Source organism: Odocoileus virginianus, chromosome 6, assembly GCF_023699985.2.
Source record: "Odocoileus virginianus isolate 20LAN1187 ecotype Illinois chromosome 6, Ovbor_1.2, whole genome shotgun sequence".
Lineage (NCBI taxonomy): Eukaryota > Metazoa > Chordata > Mammalia > Artiodactyla > Cervidae > Odocoileus > Odocoileus virginianus.
Genome location: NC_069679.1, coordinates 69694459 through 69710347, shown reverse-complemented (window position 1 = coordinate 69710347; position 15889 = coordinate 69694459). Strand labels below are relative to the sequence as shown.

The window sequence follows — 15889 nt, the reverse complement described above, 5'->3', positions numbered from 1 at the left end:
CTTCCATTTGTAAACCATCTTTGGACAATGTACCCCTTAATTTATTTAGGGTATATAACAGAGATAATATAGGTCAAAACAGATCATCCACTAGTCATTAAACTTTTCGTAAAGAGTTTAGGTAAACTCCGGGAGTTGGTGATGGACAGGGAGGCCTGGCGTGCTGCAGTCCATGGGGTCGCAAAGAGTCAGACACAACTAAGCGACTGAACTGAAAGGATACAGATACTAATAATCTAATAACACTCTAATACTAATAATCATGTTCAGTTGCTAATATATGATAACTTTCCTAATTCAAGGAAAACATGTTAAGAAATATAAATTATAAAATATAAAAACATCAGTTTTAGTCATCATAACTCTTGTTTACATTGATCTTTAAAATATTTCTAAATCTTTAGGAAGGAATGACTTGACAGCCTCAGAGAATTACTCACTAATAAGGAATTTATTATTTAGTACATGATAAAGATCAGCTACGGAGAGAAAATAACAATCAGATAACCAGGAAGAAAAAATTGAAGCCTTCATATATTTTATATGAAAGGGTTAGTTTCTGAATATAATCTCTCTGTAAGTTTAATACAGTATATACAGTGTCTATATTTGTATATGTATGTATAATAGCACAAAGTTTATACACAAAAAAATATATGCTGCATTTTTAGTGACTTAAGGGTTTTTCAAGTCATTCTGTATTTGATTTTTTGAATAATTCTCTATTTTATTTTCATCATGAATATTGATATTGAACCTAACCCCCAGTAAGATGTAACTCTACCATATAACACCGTCTACCACAGTACACTCCACATCCAGCTACTCGGTCAGTGAAGGTGTTAAGTCTAAAGAAGGTTCACACATATAATAATATAATATAAGCCAAACACAAGAGAAGGCACTGGAGATACACTGCCCAATATATCAGACACAGCCTCTGTCCTCAAGGGACTTTCAAGGCAGTGGGTAGAAGAGAATGTTAGAGACAGCAAACAAGCAAGCAAAGACAGAAACGTGTTTCTGATAAGCACTGCAGAAGAAAGTTATGGGAAGGAATGATGGAAAAGAGAAGCTGTTTCTGCGTGCCAGGTTAGGCCTCTGAGGTGACTTTTAAGACCAGCCGTAAAGCCCCAGCAGCAAGCAGCCTTGCAGAGGGCTGGAGGATGTATGCCTTCAGAACACACAGCATGTGCAAAGGCCCCATCGAGGAGAAGGCTCAGTAGGCTGAAGTAACAGAAAGGTGGCCAATGTGACCACAACACAGTGGAAAACTACACAAACTGTAGACAAAGGCAGAACTGGCTTTGGTGAGGCCTCAGTGAAGCCTCAGTGAAGATGATGGACTTTAAGGGGGAAAAAAAAAATTGAAGGATATTATATAAAAGGGGAATGACACTAACAGACTGTTGCCTCTTACTCTGTGGAGAAAGAGTTGTAAAAGGGCATGGAAAGAAGCCAAGGCAGTAGTGCAGACAAAAACCAGTATGAACCAGAAGTGGAAAGGAAGGTCTGAGATGCTCTGTCAGTAGAACTGAGAAGATCTGCTCATAAGGCAAGAAACAGGGGGATGGTATGAGCTACTAGAAACAAGATGGTGCCACTAAGAGGACAAAAAGAACACATTTTTTTGGTGGGGTTAATAGGGAATCTAGAAAGATTTTAGACATCCCTGTGCAATGGTCAAATTATGTTGGGTAAGCAGCTAGATATAAGACAGGGGCTGGGAATCAGAGTCATATTGGTCAAGTTCTCTATACTGACCCAGAGTGTTTACGAAATACAATAAATAGGTCACACTCCAGATCACCCACATCAGAAGGTGCACATTTTTAACTTGCCCAGGTAATGCTGCAATCACCGTCCACAATGATTTTGGAGCCCAAGAGAGTAAAATCTGTCACTGTTTCCACCCTTGACAATCCCGTGGTCAGCAAGGAGATCAAACCAGTCAATCCTGAAGGAAATCAACACTGAATATTCACTCACTGGAAGGACTCATGCTGAAGTTGCAATCCTTTGGCCACCTGATGTGAAGAGCGAACTCACTGGAAAAGACCCTGATGCTGGCAAAGATTGAGGGCAGGAGAAGGAGGCGACACAGGATGAGATGGTTGGATGGCACCAGAGGACGCTGACTCAGTGGACGTGAGTTTGAGTAAACTCTGGGACGGAGTGAAACACAGGGAATCCTGGCATGCTACAGTCCATGGGGCCGCAGAGTTGGACACAGTTGAAAAACTGAATAAAGTGATTCTGATGTCAAGTAGAGTCTGAGAACCACTTAAGTAAAGAGATTTTACTGTCATGGTTCGTTACCTAAGGATATAACTCGTTATAAAAGAAAACATTACACTGAGCAACAACATGTGAAGATAACGGTTTGACTGTCTAATCTCTAGTCATACATTATAGAGGAAATACTCTTCTAATTAGCTTTTTCGAATGATTCTTTCTAACTATCTCTTTCAAATGACTGACAGTCGCTCTGAAGGTGAATAATCTCCTCTATTCCGTAAATATTGTCTTACAAAATACCCACGAAATATCTCACAAGTGAGTAAATCGAAGTTCAAAAAGGTGGAGAGTCTGGTCTAAAGGGCACCTAATCAATAACAGGGCCAAGACTCAAAAATCAAGATAACACCAACTCCAGTCTGCTTTCCATCACATGAAAATGCCACAAAGCTCACACCCACAGAGCTCGCCACCTGTGACGTATCATGCACACACGAAATTACAACAAGATAAAATGGGGTGAGTGCCTTAAGGCAGACAGAAGGGCAATGAAAATAAGGAAAAGTTACTTCTGGATTTTCACACTACTTAAAAATTTTATAATTGCAGAAACTACAAAATCCACCTTTCAAAGTATCCACAAACACTACTCATTAAAAACAAAAAAAAAAGTGACTCCTATACAAAAAGCCATTAAGACTCTTCCTAACTCAATATAAATCTCTTCAAAGAGATCTTTAAAAACAAAAGGGGAGTAGAGGACAGCTGCCTGCAAAACGGCTTCAAAAGTCTGCTAGAGCCAGTCACTAAGGCTGGTGTCCTCATCAGTAAAACGGGGTTTGGGATAAAGAACCTATACACATACTTACTAGTCATTATCACTTATAATTATTATCAGAAGAGGATACAAATAATCTATAACTGCCTGAGATTTTAACATGGAATGCTGGATTTTGGTTCTAACGCATACATCAAACTATCTACCTGAATACTATAGTACTAGAACGCTTCCTAAAAAGTTTACCAATCTTTTTTGCCAACTGCCCCTAGACCACGATCAATCAAAAAGCTCAGGGCCATCTGTACTGACCTTTTCACAACAGTTCTAATGCCTGTAGTTGTTCATCATCCCCAAGCTAGACCTGAAGTTCCTCAAAGGCAAAGCTGTATTTTGTTAACTTGTAATCATTCACTAATATCTGCTTGGCACTGATTTAGGTCTTGACAATACAGCAATAAACAAAAGTCTCTCACCTCTTAGAGCTTACATTCTAAAGGGTAATTAATAAATACATAACCAATTTGTAATAAGTGCTCTTAAATCAAGGAGGGTAGGAGAGCTAGGAAGTATTACAGGAGCTGGGAAGTTCCTATTTACATAGGTTATCAAGGAAATCCTCACATATACCTAAAACCTGAAATAAATGCAGCACATAAGTCACACAGATATCTGGAAAGGAGTCATCCAGACAGAAGGAGAAGAGCAAGTGCAAAGGCCCTGAGGCAGGGACACAGTTATTGTGCTAGGAAAACTGTGAGAAGTCAAATGAAGTGGGGGCAAGGGAAACACATGGACGGGGTGGCTTTGAGAGCAGAATGCCATGAACTGACCTATGTTTTAAGAGATCATTCAGACATCTCTATGAAGAACAGAGAATAAAGAATGGAAGCAGTGACTCTCATTAGGGGGTGGTGACAAAGATTAGTTGGATTCTAGTTAGGTTTTAAAGAGAGAACCCACAAGATTGGTTGATGAACTGGATGTGAAGAGAAATGAAGAGAAGAATCAAGGAAAGCTTCTTAAAAGTTCAGGAAGAGTAGAGTTGCCATTAACTTAAACAAGAAAGACAGAAAAGCAATTTTACTTTCCCAGAACCCAGCAAGTTGCCTAGCACACATCAGACATTCAGATATTTATTTGTGAATTAAATTTAACGGAATAAACTCCCAAAATGAAACAGTAAACTCAATGCACTGCTTTACATTCGTTCTAAATTTCCTTTAGTAATGCTTGTTAATTAAACAGTCTTAGGCACTAACACAGGTCCCATGCTAACATGGAAACCCTACACTGGAACACAGCAGCTAATCCTTGTATCTGGAGAACAATTCTCCTGGAGATAAAAGAAAACTGCATGAAAAGCTCTGTGACACCCTGAGGATTCTTACACCCAAAGTAATTAACCTGTTCATTAATGATGTCATATTCCTGGAAGATAGAGAAGTGCAAATAGAACTAACACTCCGGGCCAGAATTAATTGAAAATTATAACACTTTGTGGTAAATTTTCTGAAAGCGACAAGACTGAACAAGTAACTTCAAAAAATAAGCCATCAGTAACTCAGCATTTTTTCTTAAAACGGCTTTTCCCTCCCTCTCAATTCAATTAAAAATCGCTTGAGAATGTGAATAATCTAGCTCATCTTCCTCCACTTTTTCTGCCAACTAGGGTAAACGAGCCTCACTTAGGAAAGAACTGGGTATCCTCACCTTTAACACTTGGTGTAGTCATACTCCCAGATTTTCTAATCCAGCACCCTTACTACAGCTTCATGAAGAACCACAAACTTGGCAGAAATATTTTCAAAGACATTCTCCTAAAATAAAAAGTTACCAGTCTTTCCTCCCTCCTGGTTACTTTAAGATTTTAACTGAAGCTCAAGTATCACCTCTCTTCCCCTTTAGTCTCCCTAATGCCCCACCCTAACCTACTGTTTTGTTTTTTAAAGAAAACTTTCGGCCAAAATATAGCTTAAAAAACCTAGATCGTTCAGAGAGACTGATCGTCCTGAATTCAGCAACAGGCAGCGCTTTCCTTTTCCTATCAGCACAAGGCCTTGAACCAACCCAAACAAATCTGCTGAAATGCCAGCCAGAGTCCCCGTATCTCCCCCGCTCCCTCCCCCGAAAGCTGGCCTGGAAATAACCACCACTGACCACGGAGCTGAACAGAAAAGAACCAATGGTAAGCAAAAACGGGATTCTGCGAGGCAGGAAGGGTGAGAGCCAGATTTTCAACCACCACGTCGAAGCGAGTTGAGAGGAGCCCGGGCGCCCCACAGATGCATTCCACACGGAGCGGCACACATTCTCCACCCCACACCCCGCGCTCCGAAGGCTCCGCACGCGGACGAGCTGGAGCGAGGGTCCTCCTCGGGGAGGAGAGGCGAGAACGCCTCGAGGGGAAGGGAGTGCCCGGGTTGGGAGCGGGGGGTGAGTGTCCGGGGCCCGAGGCGCGGAGCGCACACAAGCACGCGCGCCCAGGGATGGACGCAGCGGCCCTCCGGAGCAGGAGGCTGGGCGCCCACCACCGTACGCGGAGGCGCGAGCCCCACTTGCGGGCTTTACCCGCGGCGCGGAAAGGCTGGAGAAGGCAGGATCAGGACCCCCTCCCAGCCCACCCGAACCCCGAAGAAGGGGGCCTAGGCAGCTACTATTTCCCAGGAAACGGGCTGGGCGCCCGGGGGCGGGAGGTGGGGGCCGCTGCCGACCCGCTTTTCCTGTGCTCGCTGGAATAGCGGGAAGCCCTCCAGGGAGCGGAGCGTGGGGAGCGGGGGAGGGGGCGCACTGGAGCGAGAGCGGGGCGGCGGGCCCTTAGGGGCGCGGGATGGTGGGGGGGCGCGCGCCGGGGAGGGGAAGAGGGCGCGCACACACACGCACTCACACACCCGGCCGGGAGCAGGGAGGCGCGACCGCCCGCCGGCCTCGGGAAACCCGGCCCGCCAGAAGGGGAAGGAGCCACCCTCCTCCCCGCCCCCACACACTCACCATGTAGAGGGTGAAGGGCAGGCCGAGAAGAAAGAGCCACAGGTAGAGGTGCAGCGCGTTCACGAAGGTGGCCTGGTGCGGGTCGTAGTACCAGCCCCCGCTGAGCGCGGCCCACACCCCCTGCCGGAGGATCTGCAGCGTCTGCGACCCCATCCCCACCCGGCGCCGCCGCCGCCGCCGCCGTCCCCGCCGCCGTCCCCGCCCCGGCCCCAGCTCTGCCTCCGGGTCGCCGGAGCCCGCAGCTGCCCCGTCTATCCCCCTCCGGAGCTCCGGCAGAGCCGGCCGGCGCTTCGGCGGTCGCTAGGGCTGCTGCAGCAGCAGGAGGAGGAGGAGGCAGCGAACGAGGAGGAGGAGACCGAGGAGGAGGCGGCGAGCGGCGGGGCGGAGGAGAGCGGAGAAGAGGAGGAGACCGGCCTCCACAGCGCCGCCGCCATCTTGTCTCCTCACACCCGGAGCCGGAGCCAGGCCCCCGCCGACGGCGGCCAGCCAGCGCCGCCGCCGCCGCCGCCGCGACCCCCGCCGGCCGCCAGCCCTGGGCCCGGCGGAGAAGGAGGCCCGGCGCCCGGGAGGGACCGGGAGCAAGCCGCGCCCCCTTCCAGCTCCTCCTCTCCTCTCCTCTCCCTCCGCCCCTTGGGCTGGTCCCCGCGGGTGCGCACCGCGCCTCGGCCGCCGGGGGCGCCTCCTGCCGGCGCCCGGGGGAAGCGCGCGCGCGCAGTCGCGGGCCCGGGCCGGGGGTGGGGGCTGCCGAAGTTCCGGGGACCGCGAGTCGCGGCTGTGGCAGACCCCAGTGCGTTTCTGGTACCCGAAGCTGGCACGTTCCTCACACTCCAGAAAGCGGGTCTTTTACCCCCTGAAACCTTGTCCTTAGAACCTGGTTAGCATCCTGCTGACGTCTCATGATATTTAGGAAAGACCTAAGGAACAAGAGGCTCATATCTGAGCTACTCATTGAAGGCCCGAAAGAATTAGGTACAGCTGATGACGGTTGAAAACGACAAACCGCCCGATTTGAGCAAGAACTGTGTTGGCCCATAAACCGAGCTAGAGGCCCTTGACTGAGAAAAATAGCCACGGCCAAGACTGAACAGATTTACTACTTCCCACGACAGATGAATTAATAGAAGCTGCAAGAGATGTGAAAGCATAGGGCGGAGAGGTTGAGCATTGTATACAGTGATTTTATTTTTATAACGTGCTGTAACTTGTAGCAGTTTTTTGGTGGTTTTTTTTTTTTTTTTAATGGGCCGGTTTAAACAGGATTGAAAGATTAACTGTGTCTCCACCCCAAGTCACAATAGGGTCTTACACTTTTCTTTTTATAACTGTAAAGAATGGGAATCATTCTTGGCTCTGAGTAACGTTTGTAAGGCGTGTCCTGATCTCATTGAAAGAGATTTTCAAAAAAAAGTTTGAGTTTATGATAGCAATAAAAGTACTCTCTACTCCTGGATTAAAGCTGCTGTAATTAATGAGAATAGCAAGAGAGTCCAAAGAAACCGGGGCTGACGTCTTCAGATTGAAAAACCGTTGCAGTGTCTCCAGAGTCATACCACTTTCCCGTTAACACATTTCCACACCCATTTCATTTGACCTTCACAATACTGTAAGGGCAGCATGGAGGCTACCCTTATTTTATGGGTTAGGAAACACAAGCTCAAAGAAACTAAGTGATTGTCCAAGTTCTAGATGGGGTTGAAAAGACCTCTGGCACCAGCGGTCATCCTAACTGCATGGCCTGAACTTTGAAGTTTATTTTTCAGTACTCTCCACCTTGTCCATTCAGATAAGCGTTTGAACTGATCAATAACTGCTCTGCTGCAGGTCACCTGGGGACCATTTAAACATATAACCAGTTGTTTTCAAAGTGTCATCCCAGGACCAGGTGTGTCAATATTGCCTGAGAATGTGTTAGAGATGCAGATTCTCAGGCATCACTCCAGAGAAACTCTGGGTGTGAGACCTAGCTTTCTGTTCTAACAAACCCTCCAGAAGATGCTTCCCTTGTGGCTCAGACAGTAAAGAGTCTGCCTGCAATTCAGGAGACCCAGGTAGGATCCCTGGGCTGGGAAGATCCTATGGAGAAGGAAATGGCAACCCACTCCGGTATTCTTGCCTGGAAAATCCCTTGGACAGAGGAGCCTGGTGGGCTATAGTCGATGGGGGTGCAGAGCCGGAGACAGCTGAGTGACTAACACTTTTCCAGAAGAGTCTAATATGCCTTAAAAGTTGAGACTGCATCATAGAACACCATCTCCAGCCTTGATTTCTTTGTTTCCTTGTAAGCAAAAAGTCGTGAAAGTCCAATAACATATCTTGAAATTGAGAGATCTGAATGAACACTTTAAAATATATTAATGGGACTTCCCTGGTGGTCCAGTAGTTAGGACTCTTTGCTTCCAATGCAAGGGGCATGAGTTCAATCCCTGTTCAGGGAACTAAGATCCCACATGCTGTGTGGTGTGGCCAAAATTTTTTTTTAATTAAAATATATTAATATGAAAAAAAAATAAATAAAATATATTAATATGTCTATCACAATAAACTGTGGAAAATTCTGAAAGAGATGGGCAAACCAGACCACCTGATCTGCCTCTTGAGAAATCTGTATGCAGATCAGGAAGCAACAGTTAGAACTGGACATGGAACAACAGACTGGTTCCAAATAGGAAAAGGAGTACGTCAAGGCTGTATATTGTCACCCTGCCTATTTAACTTATATGCAGAGTACATCATGAGAAATGCTGGGCTGGATGAAGCACAAGCCAGAATCAAGATTGCCGGGAGAAATATCAATAACCTCACATATGCAGATGACACCACCCTTATGTCAGAAAGTGAAGAACTACAGAGCCTCTTGATGAAAGTGAAAGAGGAAAGTGAAAAAGTTGGCTTAAAGCTCAACATTCAGAAAACTAAGATCATGGCATCCAGTCCCATCACTTCATGGCAGATGGGGAAACAGTGGAAACAGTGGCTGACTTTATTTTTCTGGGCTCCAAAATCACTGCAGATGGCGATTGCAGCCATGAAATTAAAAGGTGCTTACTCCTTGGAAGAAAAGCTATGGCCAACCTAGACAGCATATTAAAAAGCAGAGACATTACTTTGCCAACAAAGGTCTGTCTAGTCAAGGCTATGGCTTTTCCAATAGTCATATATGGATGTGAGAGTTGGACTGTAAAGAAAGCTGAGCGCCAAAGAACTGATGCTTTTGAACTGTGGTGCTGGAGAAGACTCTTGAGAGCCCCTTGGACTGCAAGGAGATTCAACCAGTCCATCCTAAAGGAGATCAGTCCTGGGTGTTCATTGGAAGGACTGATGTTGAAGCTGAAACTCCAATACTTTGGCCACCTGATTCGAAGAGCTGACTCGTTGGAAAAGACCCTGATGCTGGGAAAGATTGAGGGCAGGCGAGAAGGGGATGACAGAGGATGAGATGGTTGGATGGCGTCATCAACTCAATGGACATGGGTTTGGGTGGACCCCGGGAGTTGGTGATGGACAGGGAGGCCTGGTGTGCTGCAGTTCATGGGGTCGCAAAGAGTCTGACATGACTGAGCGACTGAACTGAACTGAAAAGCAAAATTAAGGTAAAATATGCAATCTCACAATTAAAAGAATGGCCTTGAGTCTTTGTCACAGACACATGGCTTTGTTCATTTGTTTCTCCTAAAAGAGGAAGGCTCTCTGAGCAGGTTTTGGAAGTGATCCCAAGCTTTTCCAACACAAAGAAAGATGTAAACAAGGATAAAATTCCAATACCAAATCAGTTTCCACACCAACAAATATCTGCTGTAGTTTAATGTAAAAGAATTAGCTATAATGGGGTGAGGTGGACTGGAAGAATGGAGACCAGAACGAGATACAACCATGGAACTGAAGGCAGACCCAGTTGGCGTGATGAGTGTGCAGCCAGAAGACAGAATTTGGAGGCTACATAACCAGCAGCAGCCAGGAAGGCAGCCAGGATCAGGCTGGTTCAACACAGAAAATGTAAGCCAATAGGCAGCTGCTGTGCAGCCTTGGGAAACCCAGGAGCAGACAAAATTGGGAAATTGGCAAGCATTAATAAAATGTGTTGGGCTTCCCTGATGGTTCAGTGGTAAAGAATCCTCCTAACAATGCAGGACACATGGGTTCGATCCCTGATCCAGGAAGATCCCACGTGAGTGCAGAGCAACTAAACTCATTGTGCCACAACTATTGAGGCTGTGCTCTAGAGCCCAGAAGCCACAACTACTGAAGCCCACTTACCCTAAAGCCTGTGCTTCTCAACAAGAGAAGCCCCTGCAATGAGAAGCCTGGACACCGCAACTAGAGAGTAGCTCCCTGAAACTAGAGAAAAGCCTGCACAGCAGTGAAGACCCACCACAGCCATAAATAAATAAATTTTTAAAAGAAAATGTATTGCTAATAGTAAGACCTCAAGCTCAATGCTGTCTCCCAGGTTTGGATTCCTCTGCCTTGGGGGAACTGATGAAAACAGAATTGAGATTCTTGAGAGGAGGTACGGGGCAAGTTTAGAAGACAAGGACTCGGGGCAACAAGACAGGTATCCAAAGGCGAGATCTGACAGGCATAGGAAGTCTTAGAAATGAAGGAGGAACTTAATACCTAGAACTGAGCATTGCATTTCATGCTGATCCTGGTTGTTTTATGCTGAGGTTCCAGAGTGTTAATAGATTCAGTTCAGTCACTCAGTCGTGTCAGACTCTTTGCAACCCCATGGACTGCAGCACACCAGGACTCCCTGTCCATCACTAAATCTAGAACTTGCTCAAACTCATGTCCATTGAGTCAGTGATGCCATCCAACCATCTTATCCACTGTCATTCCCTTCTCCTCCTGCCTTCAATCTTTCCCAGCATGAGGGTCTTTTCCAGTGAGTCAGTTCTTCACATTAGTTGGCCAAAGTATTGGAGCTTCAGCATCAGTCTTTCCAATGAATATTCAGGACTGATTTCCTTTAGGATTGACTAGTTTGATCTTGCAGTCCAAGGGGCTCTCAAGAGTCTTCTCCAACACCACAGTTCAAAAGCATCAATTCTTCGGTGCTCAGCTTTCTTTGTGGCCCAACTCTCACATCCATACATGACTACTGGAAAAACCATAGCTTTGACTAGACAGACCTTTGTAGGCAAATTAACGTCTCTGCTTTTAATATGCTGTCTAGGTTGGTCATAGCTTTTGTTCCAAGGAGAAAGCGGCTTTAATTCCATGGCTGCAGTCACCATCTGCATTGATTTTGGAGCCCAAAAATCCAACTGGGCTTGGAAACCTGAACAATTCCATTGTTTCCCCATCTATTTGCCATGAAGTGATGGGACCAGATGCCATGATCTTCGTTTTTTGAATGTTGAGTTTTAAGCCAGCTTTTTCAGTCTCCTTTCACTTTCATCAAGAGCCTTTTCAGTTCCTCTTCACTTTCAGCCATAAGGGTGGTGTCATCTGCATATGTGAGGTTATTGATGTTTCTCCCTGCAATCTTGATTCCGGCTTGTGCTTCATCCAGCTCGGCATTTCACATGATGTACTCTGCATATAAGTTAAATAAGCAGGGTGACAATATACAGCCTTGATGTACTCATTTCCCAATTTGAAACCAGTCTGTTGTTTCATGTCTGGTTCTAACTGTTGCTTCTTGACCTGCATACAGATTTCTCAGGAGGGAGGTTCCCTCCAGTATGGCTAGGACTGATCCAAGCGCCTAAACGTGAGAGTCACATAGCACTAGTCACTCAGTAAAAAGGGGTCAGCAGGATGAGCAGGCCCAGAAGATAGAAAAGACAGTTATAAACTGTATCTTTCAGCTCTGAACTGGTAACAGCATTTTAGAAAAATGCTTATTAACTGACTTAGGGAGTTAGCCATTGAAAGAATTCAGTGAAATGGATGACCTTTCCCAGAGACTGACTCAGTCTTTGGAGTGGAGGTGAGAGGGGAGAGAATCCTAAGTGCTTTTTACTTGTAACTTTCAAAGTGTTTATGAACGTTGCCACAACAAGCTTCCAATTTTATAAACAGGAAGCTGAGACACAGAAAGGTAACCCTGTCGTACCCACAAACTATAAGAGCAAGACAAAAACTGAGGAATCTAATTTACTAAGTGTTAACACTCTTATTCATGCATAAAAGCCATTAATAATGTGACACGTAACATGTCAAAGTTAGCAGCAATGACTTACTACCAAACCACCACCTGACATTTGCTCATCTTTCAGCTAATTCTATTAAAATTGTACTTCCTGATCAGTTCACAGACCCCTTGAGAACTAACAGCAGATGCTCTAACAGCAGATGCTCTCTCCTGCCTGAAAGGGCCAAAGCTGAGTGTGCAAAATCTTAACAACCCCCCACCCCCCCCAAGCCCACCTCCGAGCGGAGGCATACAGACTACAGCTCTGGTCAGTTTATGTAGTAGCAATAATCTGCTTAGCCACATGTCCTGCCAGCAACCTATATGTAGCAGGTATCCATGTCTTCTTCCACACACACCCTGGACCAGCTCCTCTCATTTATTTTTCTTGGTTAAATCAACATTTCCCCACTCACTCAGGCTTAGAACCTCCTAGACCCTTTGCCATATCTAGTTTCCTAGTCTTACTCTTGCTCAATCCTTCCATGACATTGCCAGATCCATCAATCTGGTGAGCACTCTCATAAACTCAGATCAAATAGCCTCTTGTTGCCTCCAATCTCTTTTCAAAACCATTCTGCATTCCACCAACCAATTCATCTCCCTGATTCACTTTGCCCATGCCTCCCCTTTCCTAAGCTTTGCATTCCCTTCTGGTGCCTATGGTACTAAATCTACACTCCTTAGCCAGGCAGGCAAGGTCCCCCACAACCTGAATCACTGTTTTCTCTAACTTAGCTCTTGTTATTCCCCCAACATAAAACATTTTAACATCAATATTAGCATATGCATTTATTTTGATTTATCAAACCACTGATTTATCAGTGTCTGCCTCTATGCTGTTGCTGATGACACATGCTTTACCTAGAAAATCTTCTTCTTCCATCTGCCTAAGATTCACTATGACTATTTTAAACCCGTACATTATTTTTTGAATAGCCTAGAGTACTCATATGTTCCATTCATTTAGCACCTAAATGTATGCTTCTTTATATTCCTCCACCTGAACTGTGCGTTCCTTGAGGACAAGGCACTTCTCAGCCCATCACATCATGCCTAGTAGCAAGCTGTTAAGATCAACTGACACTTGGTCAGTGTAACCTGAATAAATAAACACAGAAAGCAATGACTTTTCAATTAAAGATTTTAGTCTGTTTTAGCTTCCAGTTGGTAACTCTTCAATAATCAAAAGCATTTCACCAGTTTAGAAGAAATATGGAATATATTATAATAAATGGAAATATGGAATAAAGATCAAGATCATTTGTAAGAGAAGGGAAATGCCCTAGAATTCTTCCCTGATTCTCTTTTTAGTCATTTGCTGTATACCACTTTATATTACATCAGGAAAATGAAAGTCAAAGGGTGGCTGAGGCAGGAGTTGTGGGAGTACGGACCTTTCCAAGTCTTAAATAATAGAATCATAAAATCCCAGTATCTGTATACGGAACTAAGTAAGTAAAATAAGAGTAGCTCATCCTTCTTGGAAATCTCATCTCAATCTACTCTGTTAGTTTTCCTTTTAAGTGTCAATTCCATGTGATGAGTACTTTAGAACATGTTTTAATTGACACTAGTTCAGTAATTCTCACTATAGTTTTGTGTCATCCTAAGGTTATCTTCTGTTGTATATTTAAAAACCCAAATCACCTCTCTTAAAGTCACACACACAGCACTTTTGGGATAGGGCAATGAAAGGAAAGGGGACGTATATAGGATACTGAAAAAAATCTCAAATACTGGAAATCCCTGAATTATAAACAATATGCACATGCATTATTTCCCACCTTTTGCCATTAAAGCATTCTTTTATGTCAGATGTCTGATGTGTTTAGCTGCACCATATTAAGGAGCTGGTTTACCATTCTGATTCAGCCAGGGTAGCACAATTCCAGCAGGATCTATTGGGCCAACTGATGAAACTGGGTGATTCCATGAAAAGTTCACCTGATTAGTAGTTACTAGTGTCGTCTAGAGCATCGGCCTGTAGTTATGCAGAAATGAGAGAGGTGTCACCTCTGGAAGCTGAGTGTCTGGCTCCCCTAGCAAGGAATACCCAAGAACATTCTTTGGTGGGAAGCAGTATTTGGTCATAGAAAGACAGTGGGTGTGGAATCAGATAAACCTGTGTTTCAATCCAAAGCCTGCTACTTTCTATTTAGTGCTAGCCCCAAGTCAAAAAATTCAAGCAGAATTCTAGAATCCTGGGGAATTTAGTGTTGTAGACTCTGGATTTAGTTTTGAGTACTGCAGCTTTTTTTCTAATGGCAAAAATGAGCAGCCCAATAATCTAATACTAAAAAGATTTTTCATTTGGAGATTTTACACAACTTTCTTTGTGGAAACCTTGACAGCACATGGGAATGTATTTCTTACTAGTTTTGTTTGTTCATTTGGTTTAACTTGGTTTTGTTTGGTTTTGATTTTTGCTTTTGCTTTGCTTATTGTCACTGGGATTCAGCAACTGTTAATTTACATAACCATTTTCTAATTATGCAAATAGAGTATATTTTGTATATATGTTCCAAGGGAGTGGTGTAGTCAGGATAAAATCTCTCAAAAAAATCAATAGAGATCATGATGCAAAGTGAAACTTCCCTGTTCTTCTAGTTTTCTCATTCTTTTTCTCTAAGTATTTTCATCTTTTAAGCTCAGGATGCTCTTAAGTCCCATGACAGGTGTCTTTCAATGGGTAGTCTGTGAACAACCCAAATCACAATCTTCTATTACAAACATAGACTTCCTAGTTATGGCACATCAATACATAGGGTGTTGAAAAACTCCTCCAGTGTTGGGAATCCCTGAATTAGAGAATGAATAGAAACACCCATTGTTTTCCATCTTTTGATATTAAAAAAAATAGAATGCCAAGCAACCAATAGTTTATTGAAATGACTTTTAACGAACTGACATGGATTGATCTTTATGATATATGGTTAAATGCAATTAAAAAGCAGTGTGTATAACATGCTGTTGTTTGTAATACAGTGGGCTTCCCAGGAGGCACAGTGGTAAAGAATCTACCTGCCAGTGCAGAGACACAGGAGATGAGGGTTCGATTCCTGGGTTGGGAAGAGTCCCTGGAATAGGAAAAGGGAACCCATTCTAGTTTTCTATACTGGGGAATTCCATGGATAGAGGAGCCTGGAGGGCTACAGTTCATGTGACTCACAAAGAGTTGGACTTGACTGAATGACTGAACACGCACATATTTGTAATATATATATATATATATATATATATATAGAGAGAGAGAGAGAGAGAGAGAGAGAGAGAGATATTATATATTGATCATATGTGAACATATATATTGAAATATATGATTATATATTTCATGTCCCTAATGAGACATCTGAGAAAATGACAGTAGAAGTACATCTGTACATGATTACTGGAAGAACCATAGCTTTGACTATATGGACCTGCGTTGGTAGAGTGATGTCTCTGCCTTTTATTATGCTGTCTAGGTTTGTCATAGCTTTTAATTTCTTGGCTGTGGTCACCATCTTCAGTGATTTTGGAGCCAAGAAAAGAAAATCTGTCACTGCTTTCACTTTTTCCCCTTGTGTTTGCCATGAAGTGATGGGACCAGATTCCATGATCTTAGTTTTTTGAATGTTGAGTTTCAAGCCAGCTTTTTCACTCTCCTCTTTCACCCTCATCAAGAGGCTCTTCAGTTCCTCTTCCCTTTCTGCCATGAGTGGTATCATCTGCATATCTGAGGTTGTTGATATTTCTCCCAGCAA

The 15889-nt window shown here is 44.0% G+C and overlaps 1 protein-coding gene across 6 annotated transcripts in view; it reads right to left on the bottom strand.

Annotated features, from left to right (window-relative positions):
• PCNX1 (pecanex 1) overlaps positions 1-6224 on the bottom strand; it is a 172086-nt gene extending 165862 nt beyond the window's left edge. For 3 of the 6 annotated variants that reach the window (XM_020902962.2, XM_020902965.2, XM_020902964.2), the window contains exon 1: positions 6008-6220. In XM_020902962.2, the coding sequence (XP_020758621.2) occupies positions 6008-6160 (153 nt within the window). In that variant the 5' untranslated portion in view covers positions 6161-6220. Of the gene's footprint in view, positions 1-6007 lie in introns of all 6 variants that reach the window. The other 3 variants (XM_020902966.2, XM_020902967.2, XM_070469566.1) reach the window with 2 other exon arrangements.
• Between the last annotated feature and the right edge of the window lie 9665 nt (positions 6225-15889).